At 40.6% G+C, this 17156-nt stretch overlaps 1 protein-coding gene and 1 long non-coding RNA gene across 3 annotated transcripts in view; one reads left to right on the forward strand and one right to left on the reverse strand.

The window, feature by feature from the left end:
• Positions 1–17156, reverse strand: part of LOC310709664 (BEN domain-containing protein 5-like) — a 706149-nt gene that overhangs the window by 541599 nt on the left and 147394 nt on the right. For both annotated transcript variants that reach the window (XM_083509645.1, XM_083509649.1), the window contains exon 4: positions 8767–8861. In XM_083509645.1, coding sequence (XP_083365771.1) covers positions 8767–8861 — 95 coding nt within the window. The remainder of the gene's footprint in view (positions 1–8766; positions 8862–17156) is intronic.
• Positions 1–17156, forward strand: part of LOC310709743 — a 57728-nt gene that overhangs the window by 26964 nt on the left and 13608 nt on the right. The window lies entirely within an intron of this gene.

A 17156-nucleotide genomic window follows, 5' to 3' on the forward strand; every position in this document is an offset into this window, starting at 1 on the left:
AAAATAGTATTTTTAACCTACTCATACAGTTCCTATTATTTCAGCTATTCATTCATATCTATCTGGAAGGCACAAATTATATATGGGGAGCATTGTGGGGGGTTTTGTTCAGTATCCCAGCTTACACTTATTATAAATCATGCCTTGTGCAACTTAATGGATGTGAAGATTTTGAAGGAAGAGGGCTCTGAAAATGTTTTGTTTGTCATAGGTAGTCTGTATACATTTACACACACGTGAGCACAGTACTCACACATTTCTTTCATGAATAAACACAACTCACATTCTTCATGCAAACACATGCCATTTTGACATCCATATTCACTCATGCTCCTTAGCTCTCATATACATATGTTGCACAAACCACTGCCTATCTCCTTTAAAGCCATGCCGTACCTGGTCATGGCCCACTCAAATCATTTGCCCTGTTTCTTATAGGTCCTGCCCAAAAGCGAGTGGGCAGACAGCGGGCAGACCTTGCTATGGAAGCCTCAGTTGCCGCATTCCATCTAGATAAATGGGCTGCTCTACAGGTTCATCACCTACCTCATAGCAATCATCACAACTTTTGGTGGGTAAAGCATTGAGTGGCATATTTAGCTTACTAGGTACCCCGCTAAAGGGATCCTGAAAGCGGTGTCTCTGTCTGGGAGTCCCCACAGGGGCTGACAGCACCCTTCCGAGTGGCAGCACTGCTGGGTTCACCCCAATGTGATGCATCACAGGGTAACCGTCTACCCAGGGTTGACCTAACCTCTTATCAGTCAGCAGGTGGGCTGACTGACACCTGATGCATACCTAATGCCTTCCTCTAAGCCTACTTACATCTGTAATCAATAAAAGTTGTGGGCTATTTCAATCCAAAATTGATTCTGTATATTATTTTTATCTTGGCTGGCCCCACACTGGACTGCGTACTTTCTGCCCTACGGTCCACAAAAAATATCCAAATAAAAACGTTGAAGGACCACTGAATTAAATGAACTGCATTCATCATTCCAGTCTGTTAACATTCATCAACTTTTCCATTTCCAGAAACCAGCAGGTGAAGTAATCATAGTGGTCAGTTCCCCCAGGTAAGAACACTTAATCATTCACTTAAAATAGAATATATGGGCAGGTTCTAGCTAAAGGTCCTGCACTTTAACCAAGCACATACTTAACTTTCACAGGGTTGTATACCTAGGCATGTGATTAAAATGTGATTAAAAACTGCTACAGTTTAAAAATTCGTATTATCTTTTTCCACTTCACTATCAGAGGAAGTAACTTTTGCCAACACATATCAGTCATCCCAGAAATTTGGCAGTGATTCTTTTATGAATCCCTCTTATTTATTAGAGAAAAATCCCTTATGTTACCAAATGCTAATTATACAAATAACCAGTTTCACAATTGTATTTTTTTTCAAAGGGTTTAGAAAGAATGAGAGGCAGGAATGCATATTCAATCTGAGGATGAACATTAGAATCCCTGAACTCTTTTCTATCTCATTTTAATCCTCCCTCCCACTCTTCTTCCCTCCACCCACCTTGCTCGGCTTCCGCTCTAGCAACAGCTGTAATGGGAAGAAGAGGTCTCAGTTTCCCCTTTTTCAGTCTCTTTCCCCCCTCAGCAGCTGAAATGCTACTAGGGAGGTATACCCTAGTATACCTGAAGGAGCGTCTCCACCCCCATCGTTCGGCCCGGACGCTGAAGTCCAGCACTGAGGGCCTTCTGGTGGTTCCCTCATTGCGAGAAGCAAAGCTACAGGGAAGCAGGCAGAGGGCGTTCTTGGTAGTGGCGCCTGCCCTGTGGAATGCCTTCCCATCAGATGTCAAAGAGATAAACCTAACATTTACAAGACATCTGAAGGCAGCCCTGTTCAGGGAAGTGTGACATTTTAATGTATTTTTAATCTTTGCTGGAAGCCACCCAGAGTGGCTGGGGAAACCCAGCCAGATGGGCGGGGTACAAATAATAAATTATTATTATTATTATTATTATTATTATTATTATTATTATTATTATTATCATTATTATTATCATGGAATCTTGGGAGATGCTGTTTCTCCCCAGTGCCTGAGAAACGTCAAATGCCTTGCGGAAATCACATCTCCCAGGGTTCACTGTGCATTCTACTCTAGTATATTGGACATGCTGAGGAAGAAGGGAGTACAGGCCTCTTTGCCCATTCACTCCATTGGCTGCTGTGAGCACCGGAGTTGTGGAAGGAAGAAGAGAAAGCCAGAAGACCCCTATGGTTAAGAAACCCCTCTCCCCCCTAACATAATGGTCAGTAACTACTAGATTTCTTCTCACTTTCCCACGCACAATGACCTAACCTCCAATAACATCTTCTACAGAATGCAAGTGACAAAGGCATACCTGCCCATGAAACTGAGGTGACTGCAGTCTACACCCAAAAATAAACTTTAAAACAGACAAGTTAGAGCTAATCAAAATTCAGATGCTGTCACAACAACTCTGCCTTCTCCTGATCAATAAAACATGAAATACAGCTCTTTACATTTGCATTTTATTTGATAGATTTATAGAAAAGCAATGCAAACAGTAACCCTCCTGATGTGAAAGGAAAACAAGTTTACTGACATCTATATAAATTAACATTTAAGTTACTCCACAGGAAGCTCTCCGGCACCCAGACCACTACAGGGAGAAATGCTACAGCAGAGTCTAAAATAATTTTGTAGTAGATGTAATAGATGTCAAAGCACTGCTTGACTAGAAAGACAAGTCCATGTTTAACAGCCATTTTGAAGAATGAAATATAAAAAAGGAACACTAGTAACAATTTTGCCAAGGCCAGAAGCCTGGAACCTGATGCTATATATAAAGAGTAGAGAGTTATAAATTCTCTCTTCATGCAGTTAATGTCCTATTGTTTGCTGACTGATATAACTGTTGACAAATGTACACCTGACAAGCTTCTCCGAGAGTTGAATACCCGGGGCAAGAGAAATGCAGGGCCCTCCTTCGCCTTCCTTGTCATACTGCAGGTACAGAGGTGACGTTAGTCACTGCCTCCTTCCCCTGAGAGGAAGATCAGGTGAACATACGTGGCCCACAGTTGAGCTGGTCAGCTTTCCCAACAGAAAACTGGATATTGCCTCAGTGGCCCTCATGTCACTGAACGTACCACAGGGGAATTCTCTCATTCTCTTACACTTTGCAGATGCTTCTAGAATGAGCTCCCGTTTCCTAGTTGTATGGGTACACAACAGCTGCATGAGAAGCAATTTTCACACACTGCTTCTGAAGCACATGGAAACCTTAGCCTGGCCACAGCATGCAGAACATGGCAACAGATTGGAGTTCATCCTCATCTCTAAGCAGTTGTGAGGCCCCACTGGTCAATGGGCCTCAGCATATGCCTGACTATGTCACTTGCTAATGCTAGGCTTGTTACAAGATTGTCACCTGCAGAGAATAACCATCACCACTGCTGATTTGTTCTTTGTTATCACTTACCTCTGAATTGTCTGGACTTCACCTAGCACTCTCTCCTCATTAAGATGCAGAATGTTTGAAGACTTAACAGGTGTCAAATAGATATTTGCCAGCTACAGCTATTATTCTACAGGGACGAGCTGCTGTTTCATAAATACTAATTAGAGTTTTGCACAGGATCTTTGCTGGAATACCTAAGGTGATGAGTGGCCAGTTGTTACTTTAAAAAGATTAGCGCAATTTGAAAACTAATGTCCCCAATGAGGCAATGCTCTTGCTGAATAATCAAGAGTTATAGCTAGCCTACCCAAAGAGAGTGCTTGCTCACTTCATCATTTAGAAAATCTGCTGCTTACTGAACAAGTCACTTTTCCGTTTCACTTTGAAAAGTTGCAAAACCTTGAGGAATCAGGGGAATGGCAATGCATGTGTGTGCAACGCATAAAATTTAATGTATTAGAGCCTATACAGTAAAACTAATGGTTTGGAAGAGTGGAGACTAGTATATGAAATTAGGGAGCAACAACAAACACTAAAATGAACAAAGGGGGAAGGAGGGGGTGTTGAAACAAGGCGGAAGAACAAGGGAGGGGAAGGCATATAAGGGAGGCATATTGAAAGCAATTGTTGGAGTTTCAAGAAGGTATCTGCTATTCAAAAATGTTAGTGCTATTTAGAATCAAGCCAAAACTTCCTCCACAGTATGCAATGAGTTCACTGCCAGCCATCATTTCCTGTAGATCTCCTTCCCCATCAAAGTTATATTTCGAGGAAGGCAGACTGGAAGGTAGGCTAGATTGTGGTAGAAAAGTTATTGTAGGCCTATTCTTAAATCCTATGTGTTCCTGAATATGCTTAGGAGCATCCTTTGTCACCAGGTTGCTTGGCAGTTGTAGTTTCTAATACATCTAAGCCAAATGAATTGGGCTGGGGGTTTAAGAAACTAATATTTTGAATCCTATGCACTGCAAGTGCAAAAAGATGCTCCTGAACATGCTCAGGAATATCTAATTTTTTCCCCACTGGCCAAGCCTCCTGTCGGAGGAGCTACTGGGACTTAAGCTAGATCTGTGTGCAGCTTCCTCAAGAGATGAGCCATCAAATTCAGCATCTACCTAGGCAGCAAAGTGCCCTCAAGCCCTGAACTGTCTGCCGAGGCTGGCCATTGGATTCTTCTGGACAGGAAGGAATATATGACACTTCTAGTTGAGCCTTGCCTGAGCAACACTGTTATCCTGTATTCTTTGGGTCCTTTGATTCTGCCTCCTGGTTTCTCCTTTGGTCCTAGCCTCTGACTTTCTCCTTGCTGCTACTTACGCCTTGGTCCTGACTATTGGCTCTGTCTCTTGACTCTCATCTTCTGGTGCAGCTCCTGGTTCCCAGCTCGTTTCTTACTGCCATCTCTCTCATCTCTGTACAATCAACCCCCTGCCCCACACTCCACACAATGGTATGCTTCCTTGGGAGGAAGATGGCAGAAGAAGTTAGGCTCAGGCTCTCTTCCATCAATGTGGCCTTCCAAAGCATTCTCAGGGAACTTGTGTGAAAGTCCCCACCTTCTTCTGAAAATTCTCTTGAGAAAGCTCAGACAAGCCAAACTACTTAGGTGAGTCGGGAAAACCATACCCAACAGTAACTAGCAGTGGCAGCAAATGTGAACACTGTAGGTTCAGAATGTGTCTCTGCCTAATTCATACAGAAAGCATTGAAAATTACATGTTGCACGCATCCTAGTAGAAACTAATGGTCCCAAGCAAGCTCAGGAGCAACCTGGCTAGTTAAAAGGAGGACTATTAAGACATTTCCTATCTTCAGCAAATTCTCTCCCCCCCCCCCCCCGATTCAGGTAGGTAGTTGTGTTGGTCTGATGCAGTCAAAAAAAAAAAATAGTTGAGTAGCACCTTGGAGACCAATTAAGTTTGTTCTGGGTACAGTGGTACCTCGGGTTACATACGCATCAGGTTACATACACTTCAGGTTACAGACTCCGCTAACCCAGAAATAGTACCTCGGGTTAAGAACTTTGCTTCAGGATGAGAACAGAAAATCGTGCTCCGGCGGCGCAGCAGCAGCAGCGGGAGGCCCCAAGTGGTACCTCAGGTTAAGAACAGTTTCAGGTTAAGAACGGACCTCCAGAACGAATTAAGTTCTTAACCCAAGGTACCACTATATAAGCTTTCATATGCATGCACACTTCTTCAGAAGTGCTACTGGACTATTCTTTAATTTTTTATCTCCACTCCCAGTTCTTAACTCATTTGCAAAACAAGCTTGCTTGGGAAGTATGGAGATGGCATAGAGGACTGGGGCTGATCTCCCAATTTCTAGTTTTCTTTTTTTAAAAAAATTAAGTGCTGTAAGACCCTAACAGTTTTCTGATAATTTTCCTAGAAAGAACAATGGAGTACCTTCTATGGTAAGCTAGTGTGAGCTCACACATCACCAATAAGGGCAGTATACATAGGTCTATTGTATCAACTCACAAAAGAGATCTATAAAAGCATAAACACATTTCCCCAAAAAAATATTCACATCATTAAAAAGGAAAAATAAGAGTTTGTTGACAATTGTAAGAGGAATCATCAAGAAAAATAGACCTGAGGTTTTGCCATTTAATGAGCAAATCATTCTGATCAATTTTACCTGACAAGTTACATCACATCTCATTGGTTTAAATTAGCATCTTTCCCATTTCATTGCGTCTTTCTTATCTGCTGTGAAATGCAACCAATATAGCTTGATATGACACAACACTACGTTACTTCACAGAAGTTGTGGTTTAGTGCCATGAGTTCTGACTGACATAATTGACATAAAACCCCTAACAATGAGTTTTCAGAATATATATGATGGCATCTGATAACATACAATGATACTGTATTTAGTATTTGTCACTTAACGACTTGCAATATATTTGATATATTACTAACAATAGATGCCAACAAGTCAAACAGCTTGAGCCTGTGCTTCTCATATACAACCTCCGCACAAGCAACCAGCAACCACAAGGAGACCACAGAAGTTCCTGGGGCTGTCATGTCCCCTGTTGGTCTAAAAAGGACTCTGATACAGATGTTACAGCAGTCACCCCAACTCGAGGGAGCCCCTCAACCTGAAGGGAGTCTTTTGACATGGCTCTTCCATCCGCCTCAGAACCTGAGGACGATTCCACTGTACCTTTTCATTCTCCACAACCACACAGGAAACTGTAACTGTAGAATAGGTTACAGTACAGGCTCTTTAAATCAGAGCTTTCCAAACTGTGAGTGCCGGCTGCAGTGTGTAGGTGTGTCACACGAATGCTCCCCACCCTCCTGCCGGGGCTGGAAAGGAGTTTGCTTAACCTCAAGTTTGCTAGTAAAACTGAATTAATCTGTCGTGAAATGATGCATGTATAAAAAGTGTGTCGCCAACATTACAAGTTCGGAAAGCTCTGCTTTCAATATTGCAAACAGCTCTCCCAGAGGCAGGGGTGCCAACCTGAATGTTGGAGTAAGGAGTGCAGATAAGCCCTGCCCCACATAACTGATCACATTATGTGGCGCATGCACACCATTTGAATGGCAATGCCCATCAACTTTTTTGGGGGGGGGTCCAGCCCCCTTAAATATTTTATTGGGGAAGATGAAAACCCCTCAGCCCCTAAGAGTTGGCTACCATGCCTAGAGGAGTGGAACCACTGGAAGCTCAATGTTTTTATCATAATAGTGTGTCTTTAGTCTGTATACCCCCTTGTGATGTTTATATGAAAGTGTGGCTTTAAAATATTTTATGTAAGTAAATAATAACATAATTCTAGATGCTTTAATCTACTTCTAAAATGTATCTTATATTCCATGACTGTTGAAGTGCAGGGGCATTAGTTATGCTCCAACCATTTCCAGACAAATCTAGGAAAATGGCCATACCCCTTTCCATATAGGAAATAAAATAAATTCTGCACATGGCGTCTATAGACAGATTACAGTCAACATAGCTGCCAAATGAAGCTATGCCATTCTGTGTGCATGCAGAAATAGCTTTATTTATTTGAGTGGTACCCCTTCTGCCTTTTATTTTTATTTTCCCCTGCAGTATTTGATACTTGTCACTGTTTGATGAAATTGTAACTGGTCTGATTTAGTCAGCTTGTTTGTATATAGTGGGAAAGATGCCTGAAGGCAAAGAAGAAGAACAAGGAAAAGTTCCTTCTCAGGAGCACAGCAATCTTTGTTTTAATGTACATATGAACAACAATTTGAAACACTGAAATATTTAAGTTACTGAAGAATATGTGCAGGAATATCCCTTAAAACAACAGAAAAGTCAGTATATTTGTAGGCCTATTTTACATAGATTTTTACAGATTGATGTTTCAGTGTGAAACCACATCAAGGGAATAATGAAGAAATCAGTGGTACTTAATTAACAGTAAAAATTAGAAATTAATTCTGTTAATAGAAAGATTCAGAAGGTGCCCTGGTGTACTTGATGTATCTGGCTTGAAACTGTTACAAATAAGATTTTGGGGAACAGAATGGATGAGAGAACAATAATAGTTCATATGCGTGCATATATGGTACTTTATTGGTCTTACTCCATCCAAAATTAGTAGTTTCATAGTTCTAAGAGGGTAATTTACAAAGGACATATTTGCTAGCAAGATCTCAACAAACATCTAAAATCCCAATTACCGTATTTTTCGCTCTATAACACGCACCTGACCATAACACGCACGTAGTTTTTAGAGGAGGAAAATCCGTAGGCATGCCACCCATAGGCATTCCCTCCATAACACGCACAGACATTTCCCCTTACTTTCTAGGAGGAAAAAAGTGAGTGTTATGGTGCAAAAAATACGGTAATTGGGCTCTTCTTGGGTGGCATGAAGTAAATAAAAAACAAGGCAGCCTGATCTTATCTAGCTTTCGACACTTGATCTGCTGTGTCTAACCTCTCCAATGCCTCCTCCACATTTATCAGGTAAATTGTATACACATATCTTACTATAAAAGACTACTGGTGAAAATTTGCAACAATTTTACCAGCAAAGCATCCAACTGAGTCAACTGCCAAATAATATGCAAAAGTGCAAAGGAAAATTGTTTATTGTCTCTGACTCTGGTATGGGCTGTAACTACCCTCCTATGCCAAATCTGCCACTCACAAGGTTATGCCATAATATAAAAACAACTAGCTTCGGTTGTGGAGAGAAAAATAGCATAATAGCTGAAAACAAAGATTATCCAAGTTTAACCAAAAGAGCAGCAGTTCCAAGATGTGTTGTGGGCAAAGCTTTTTCCAAAACCACAATTATTAACTGGTGTGGTAACTTACCATTTCGGCCTGCTTGTGGATTTCACCATTGGAGCCATTCCATCCCGATAGAGGCTTTTTGTTTTACTGAAGTTTACAATGTTGAAAATGACTCTCTGAAAGACACAAGGTGAGGGAGAATCTCAGTTGTTTATTAAATATATTTCACATAGATCACCAATGTTAGAGCTGTGTAACCAGATGCCAAATTTTGAAATATAAACAAGACAATCATTTAAAAAATCCTTCAGGGGCATGCGGAATGCTTTTGCTTATATATTTAATTTTCCCAGCATTCTTGTGCACGGCTGAAAGTTGCTAATTGTATTCTACTGGTAACCATTGCAGTTGGGAAAAGAAAGATAAAAGAAAACGGGAAGACAAGAAAGGAGCTATGAGCAAACTTGCAAAAAATAGAACATTTATTATTACTAGGCCTCTAGTGTATTCCTTGCCAGAAACAAGATATGAAAGAAAACCCATGGGAATATGTTTTGAATCTACCACAAAACCAAAACACCAGTTGGGGGGGGGGGAGGGGAGTCTTTCCTACCTAATAAGACACCACAGGCTATGTCAGGCACAGTGTGACATTCCAGTTAAAAAACAAATCATAGCAATGTATTGGTGGAACACCTGAACCAGATTAAGAACTGGCTAATGAATTTGAGAAAGTAGCCATTAGTGGAAATGGTTTCTAATTTAAAAATTAAGCAATTTCTTAGTATTTAATAATAAATGGTAAATTTTATCACCTTGCACTCTGAAATCACCAGACGGGGCCTGGATAAATCTCCTGACACCAGGGGTGGGGAACTTCCAGCCCATGGGCCTAATTAGGCCATTTTGGCCAAACCATGGCCATTTGCCCTACACCTGATGGCATAGATATTGTGTCAGGTGTGCTGGTTCTAACCAGAAGATGAAGAATGTGAAGTATGGTTTCTGCCAAAATCTTTAATGCTCAAACCAATATACTATGTAGGCCAAATAAGTTTCAAAGACACAACAGGGTATATCCACAGATAAGTCAACTAAGACATTAATCCAACAAGCACTCCCTTGGGTAGTCAGGGGAAATGACTGAAGTAAGTTCAAAAACGTAAGTCTTGTAAGGACTTGGTTTCTTAAGTGGGTTACCTGAGACAAAGGTGCTTAAGCTGAGGCTGAAGCTAGGGGTGGGGCAGGATTCTTTAAGACATAAGGTTTATGGAAGTAAGACAATATAAATTTCCCACCACAGGATGACTAGACAGTCTTGGAGAACAAACGTGAGGATTGTATGAGCCAGTAAGGAGAAAGTGCCCCAAGTCCATACCATATTTTTGAGTGACAAGGCTGTATCATGTGCAGAATGGGGGGAGGCACCCTTAAGAAATGTAAATGAGCACTCTAATTAGATTACCAATGGGCAGTGCCAACTGGAAGGCTTTTGTCTTTCCAGGACAAAACAGAATGACACTTTCATGTCAGCAGTTGGCAAATACAGTGGTACCTCGGGTTACATACGCTTCAGGTTACAGACTCCGCTAACCCAGAAATATTACCTCGGGGTAAGAACTTTGCTTCAGGATGAGAACAGAAATCATGCAGCAGTGGCACAGCAGCAGCAGAAGGCCCCATTAGCTAAAGTGGTGCTTTAGGGTAAGAACAGTTTCAGGTTAAGAACCGATCTCCAGAACAAATTAAGTTCTTAACCTGAGGTACCACTGTAGGTTAGAATTAAATCATACCGTCCAACATTTGAATGAACAAATTCGGGGTGAGCAGGAGTCAATTGACTCATGTTTCCTCCTCACAGCTTTCTCCTGTGCATGGGGACGTTACTATTTCCCTCTCTACAAGCCTGCTAGCAGTTACTGCTTCCCCCATCTTGCCCTCTTACTCCCACACTAAATGCCACCCAGTTTCAATCCTCGGCCCTTTCCTTGAAACGCACATGACTTCAAAGACTCCTACAATCAACCATGGAGAGGAGAGGGTAAAACGAGAGCGTATCCCTTGAGCTCTGTAGCTCTATATGTAATCGAGGAGAATCTCCCCGTGCTTTCGAGGTAGATGTGTGATTATTTCGAAGCACCTCAATGCTTTTCAGAAGTTTCCTCTCTCCCTTGCTTCCTTTGGTAATCCAAAACAAATTGATCAGATTTCCATTTTATCTATGGCCCATGGAGAATATGCTAAATGCCAACAACTGTCTCAAGCTATGAATAAGAAAAAACCAAGAAGCGCACTCTTTCCCCAAAGTTTATTCTAGTCCATTTCTAATAGTAATAATAATAATAATAATAATAATAATAATAATAATAATAATAATAATATATTTATACCCTGTCCATCTGAGTGGCTTCCAAAAAAATATTAAAATACTGTAAGGCTCAAGGTGAAGGGGCTATGTTGGCACTGTCAGTAAAGCAAAGCAACCTTATTGATTTGTGGCCTCAGGAGAGGGAAGAGGAGAGAGCTTCAGGGCAGGAAGCTTGAGGGCTCTGTAGGGTGCTAGAATCCAACCTTCTCCATCCCAAAGGTTATTAAGTACTAATAAGGCTTTGGGAATAAACCCTCATGCCACCTTCCGATGCTGCTGTCGCAGCCAAAAAGCGGGGTGCCTCAAATCCAAACAAAACCCTGGGGCACCTGACTGAAAATACGGACTGCCAATAGGGCAAAATTGGGGCAGGGTCTGTTGAATTAAGTATTCACATACACCTGGAATTCTAGCTCCACTTCCCAAGTGGACAAGTTTGTTTTCTGCTGATGAGGATAACCAGTATATATACCCAATGGTGTTAGACTCCAACTCCCAATCAGTTTCACCCAGCATGTCAAATGGTTAGGGATACTAGAAGTCCAACATCATAGGAGGGCTACAGGTTCCCCATGGCTGATGTATGTACTAATTATGTACTTACTAATTGTGGTTTTCAATTTGCTATGTTCAAGCTGACTATTTAATGGGCAGGATGTCCATGTAGTACAATTGCTGTGTTTCTGCTGTTTACATTCCCAAAATAGCAGTATGGCAGTTTGTGATATTAATATTCAATAGTAAAAATGTGTTCATTCCAAACTGTAAAATAGAAGCATTTTAAATAAAATAGAAGCTGTTTAATTTGACTTCTGTTTATAAAACCAAATTAAGCTGGAGCAAATTGGTTAGTTAAACCTGATGTTCTTGGTGAATAATCAAAACTAACAAAGTGCCTCTATTACTTTAATGCAATTATGATGAGGTTGGCATGAAGGAACTTTCTAATTCTACGAAGTGGATAATGACTAACACAGGACAGGTGGCAGACACTAAGAATGGTCTCATCCCAACCAAGTGGGTCCCCAGCCATCTCTGCTACTAGTTTTGGGTAAATTTAACTAACTAGGTTAAGCAGTGAATTTATAAATATTTTATAAAAGTATAATTATACAGCTTCAACCACTTTCTCTCAAAGTGCAGTTAGCAAGCAGTTTCAGTCCTTTCAGGAAGCTATGCTACCTAAAATCATTTCATAGCAGTGATTTACTTTATCAAATTATGCCCCTAGTCTAATGTAACACAGAAACCCCAGGTTTAAAATTAAAATAGGGAGCTATGGCATATTATCAGTACATGTAAAACTCTACTAGATAGCCCACCAAGTGAAGTATATAAAATGTAATAATGTCAATACACACCTTAACAGAAACAGAAAATATGCAGCTTGCACACTAAAGTATACAAATATATCCTGAAGTGAAATAGTGTAATACAAGTTTGTGATACAGTAAGGAAACATTTGCTGACATTAATAAAATAAATAGCTGCTAGATTTGACACACACACCCCTTTTGTAGGCAATTTAAATATTCCTGCTGGCTTTACGTAAGCGCTTTTTCCTTCTTTACACATTTTTTGGTTAATTGTGACAATCTGATACTAAATCATGCAATACAAAGTTGGCATTTATTTCAGCAATACAATACTTGCATCATATTGGTGATACTAACCAGCATAACAACAACAACAATGACCCACCCATTGAATTGGGTTGCCCCAGTCACTCTGGGCAACTTCCAACATATATAAAAACATAATGAAACATGTCTCAAACTTCCTGAATTAACCCCCCTCCCCCATACCAACAACTACTTACCCTATCTTCCAGGATAAGCACCACCATTCCATTCCAACCAGTGACAAGCAGTGTAGATAGTGTTTTATGTGCTACATTATTTCATGTTGTTTCATGTTTGAGGGCAGAGGGACGTTAAAGCCCTTTGATTTCAGGTGTGGGGAACCTTTGGCCCTCAGAATGTTGCTGAACTACACCTCCCATCATCCTCAGTCATTAGTCATGCTGACTAAGGCAGATGGGAGTTGTAGTTCCGCAACATCTGGAGGACCAATGGTTCTCTCACCCTATTCTGCATGAATTAGCAGTGATTCCCCAGGGTTTAAGAAAGGAGTGTTCTTGTTTGGATATGCTGGGGATTAGGAACTTCAGTGTGAAAAACAAGTGCTCTACAACTGAGCTATTAACTTAATCCTGTTTGTGTTAAATTTCATGTGAACATTTGTCAAAGGTAGATAATACTATTTTTATACAGCCTGCAACTTAGGCACATTTCACTTGGATGCATTTGGATTTACAACCTTCACAATTTAAAAAAATAATAATGGAAAGGGGGCAGATGCCCAGGATAAATGACATTGGCAATCTTATCCACCATTAACCAATGTGCTTTGACTATACATAATTTTGGCTTTAGGCATTATCCCTGGAATATAACCCCCACATAGGTTACGGGCTTACTGTACTTTCCAGGTGTTCAAAGCATGGTGCCTACTAATAACAACAGCCACTAACCAATTTTTGTACCACTTATGACTGTGCAAATAAATCAAACTTCTGTACAAACCTGCCAAGAAAGACTGGTAAACATTACATCTTTCAGTTTTAGTTCAGCCAGCAATATTTACAGTTTTAAATATCCAGTTGAATCACTCCTTTCACATAATACATAGCTGCTGCTTCTTTTTTAAAAAAATTAAATATTTATGGCATTTAGTCCTCCCCTACCAGTTAACAAATATTTAAAGCCTGTCTGCTGTCAGGGCAAGAAAATTCATTCCCACCTGTGGAGGGAACTGTACAGAGCCCTAGCTGATTTGTTAATCAGGAGCACCTGTGCCTTGTTATGCTTAAGTTGTCAAAGCACAGGTAGCTACTGAACTCATTTAAAATGGCAATGAAGAGGAGAGCTTACATATTTGCATGCTTTCTCCTACTTCTTGGACTTCCTATTAAAGATGCTTTAAGAGGAGAAAAAAAACCCAAAAATAAGACAGAGAAGAATGACTGTATTTAGCTGAATACATTATAACGTAAACATGGCAAAAAGCAGCTATCCTTTAACAAAATATAGCCAGATGGTTGTATTTTGTGCATTCTTATGAATAAACTTTTGACAATTAGTATTTGGAAATGATTATTTTGTTCTGGCAATAATTGCAAGATACTTGGTATAAAATCCATGTGTGGTTTGTTTTGGTTTATAACTTTTAAATTCCACAATGCACATTCCGTACCTTGGTAGTAGTCTTTGCAACAAAGTATTTTAAGTATGATCATGCATTAAACCTCTCAGTTTCCACATAATTAGAGAAGCTATCCATGTTTAGGCATCCATGTTCTTTTCAATCACTATTATGGCTGCAGGTGGGTGGTAACAGCTGGCTGCTTTAGAAGTTTACTTGCAAAATCTGCTGATATCTTAATCCTCAAGAGAAGGCAGCTGAGTGATTCAAGTTTCCATTCTTAAGGGTAAGCATTATTATGCAGAAAGAAGCAACACTATGAAGTTTAGCCAGAAATTACCTCAGATTCAGGAGTGTTAACATTGCAATTGAAACTGTATACTGGGTAGGGTTCCATGATTCACTTTCCATGGGACAGAATTTCTGTTGCATTAACTGTTGTACAGACAGAATGTTTCATCACGGGCATTTCCCCCCTCTTTATAATATTGCTTTAATATGTCTTTGATGAAATTCTCCTTCCTTCACAATAACCAGCGTCATGGGAGTCCTGTTCCAAAAGTATTAGGAAAAATAATGTGCTGCTAATACGTGACAATATCTATGTGTGCAGTGCCACTGTGTGCAGAGATACAACAAAGGAAGTCCAAATCAATTTTGTGCACAAAAACAGAGTTTTCAATGCATGGGCAGGATTCACCTAACCAGCCCTGTCAATGGAAGCCGTGTGCAAGGCTTTCTCCTTGTGCAGTGGGCCTTTAACCCTGGCACCCCAACCCTGAAATAGGCTAGGGAGTGGGGTCAGGAGAACCTCCAAAACACTGTGCTGTGGGAGGAAAGGGGGGATTGTTCCATAAGGCAATCTGTAGTGCTTCTTCACATGAAGTTATTGGAACAGTGTGATAATGAATGTCATCCTATGCAATTTTGGCCTTACCACACTCTAGCTACAGGACCTTCATTTGCAAACCGAAAATCCATGGCCTACAGTGAATTTGTAGTGGTCTAACCTTGTTTCTTATAATAATCTGATGCAATAAAAACTGCCAAACCCTTGAAATCTTCACAACTGTTCTCTTGTTACAATTGAGTGACAACACTGTGACAGCAGTCTCTCTATTTACTTTTTATCAGTCAAGGTTTCACAGTTTTGGTCTTTTTACCGATGAAGCAATGCTTTTATGGTAGGTTACCAGATGTGATATGCCAAGCATAGGCAACCTCACCCTCCAGATGTTTTGGGACTACAATTCCCATCATCCCTGACCACTGGTCCTGTTAGCTAGGGATCATGGGAGTTGTAGTCCCAAAACATCTGGAGGGCCAAGGTTGTCTATGCCTGTGATATGTAAATCAAAGTATGGAAATAGAATCTGACAATGCCCAATTGTGTCTGTTTGTGACGTGGTCAGTGTGTGCTACAAAATTAGTCATTTGTGCGTCTACCTGTGTTGTGTGAAAATAATTGGGCTGCCAGCCTTGGAGCTTACACGTATTTTTCAGTTAACGTTTTGTGGTCCCTTAGACATAGTGACCCCTTCATGGATCCCTGCCTTGCAGTGGCGTAGCGTGGGGGGTGCAGGGGGGGCCGGCCGCACCGGGCGCAACATCTGGGGGTTAGGGGGCGCAAATCCACGGGTTAGGGGGCGCAAATCCACAGGTTAGGGGGCACAAATTACTTGCCTTGCCCCGGGTGCTGACAACCCATGCTACGCCACTGCTGCCTTGTTGTGGCAAAGGGGCTTGAATAATTCAGAGAAGCTATGCGCTATGCCATGCAGGGCCACCCAAGATGGATAAGTCATAGCTGAGAGTTTAGACTAAATGTCATCCATCTGGAGAAGGAACTGGCAAACCACTCCAGTATTCTGCCAAGAAAACTCCATGGACATAAAAAAGGAGAAGCTTTGAGAAGAATGTGAGAGTTTTCAAGGCATGCTCTGGTTCATGGGGTCACGGAGAGTCGAACACGACTAAGATACTACAACAATAAAACATAGTGATGAGAATAGATTTGCTCTTATAGTTCCTGTTTCCTCATTTCCTACTGTTTCCCCATTTGACTAGTGAAAGGCTTTTTGCAATGAAACTGCAGCCTCCTTAGTCATCATGCAACACCAAGATTTGCAACAGGGCACTAATGCTATGGCCCTTGCATTTGATCCTATCTACTTTTTGCCCTGATCATATGAGCAGGCTATAACTTTGACTCTCTACATCCTCTGGTTTTTCACATCTCCTTCTATAAGATGCATCTCAGAAGGCAGATATATAATGGTTGTGTGGTCTTAAAACAATGAATGTCAAAATAGTATGTTTCTTCAGTTATCGATGTGTATATAATTCTCCCATCTAGGATATCCCTTTATAAATCTGATGCTGTAGGCTCTATCTCAAAAAAGCTTATGCCATCATAAATGTGTTAGCTTTTAAGGTGCCAGCGGACACTTCGCTGCATGACTGTTGAGAAACGGAGCAATACATAGTGTAATGTTGAAAGAAGGAAGTAGGAAGACTTGATACATAAGGAAGGAACAAAAAAATTATTACTATATTGCTGAATGTGGGGAAAACAGATGGTCTCCAGAAAAGCAAATTAGCTAAATTACTGGTAGCATCACAGGGATTATGTCTTTCTGTTTTTAAAAAAGAAAAAGAAATAAGAGAGTCTCCAATAATTAAACACAGGATTGGGTTTAATTCAGCGGTAGACAAGAAGGCCTTTGGTGATATTTTGGTGTATTTTGAATGGCTTTTATTGCTATTACAAGGTTAATCACAGGCTTTGCTATTTAGGTTTAGGTCTCTCGTAATCTTCTTTCATACTACAGAATAGTAAAAAAAGTAAGATTTAATTTCAGATTTCATTGATAATGGTAGTGGAACAATGCATGTTTGT

The sequence above is a fragment of the Podarcis liolepis genome (assembly GCF_965112155.1).
Source record: "Podarcis liolepis genome assembly, chromosome: 6".
Taxonomy (NCBI): Eukaryota; Metazoa; Chordata; class Lepidosauria; order Squamata; family Lacertidae; genus Podarcis; species Podarcis liolepis.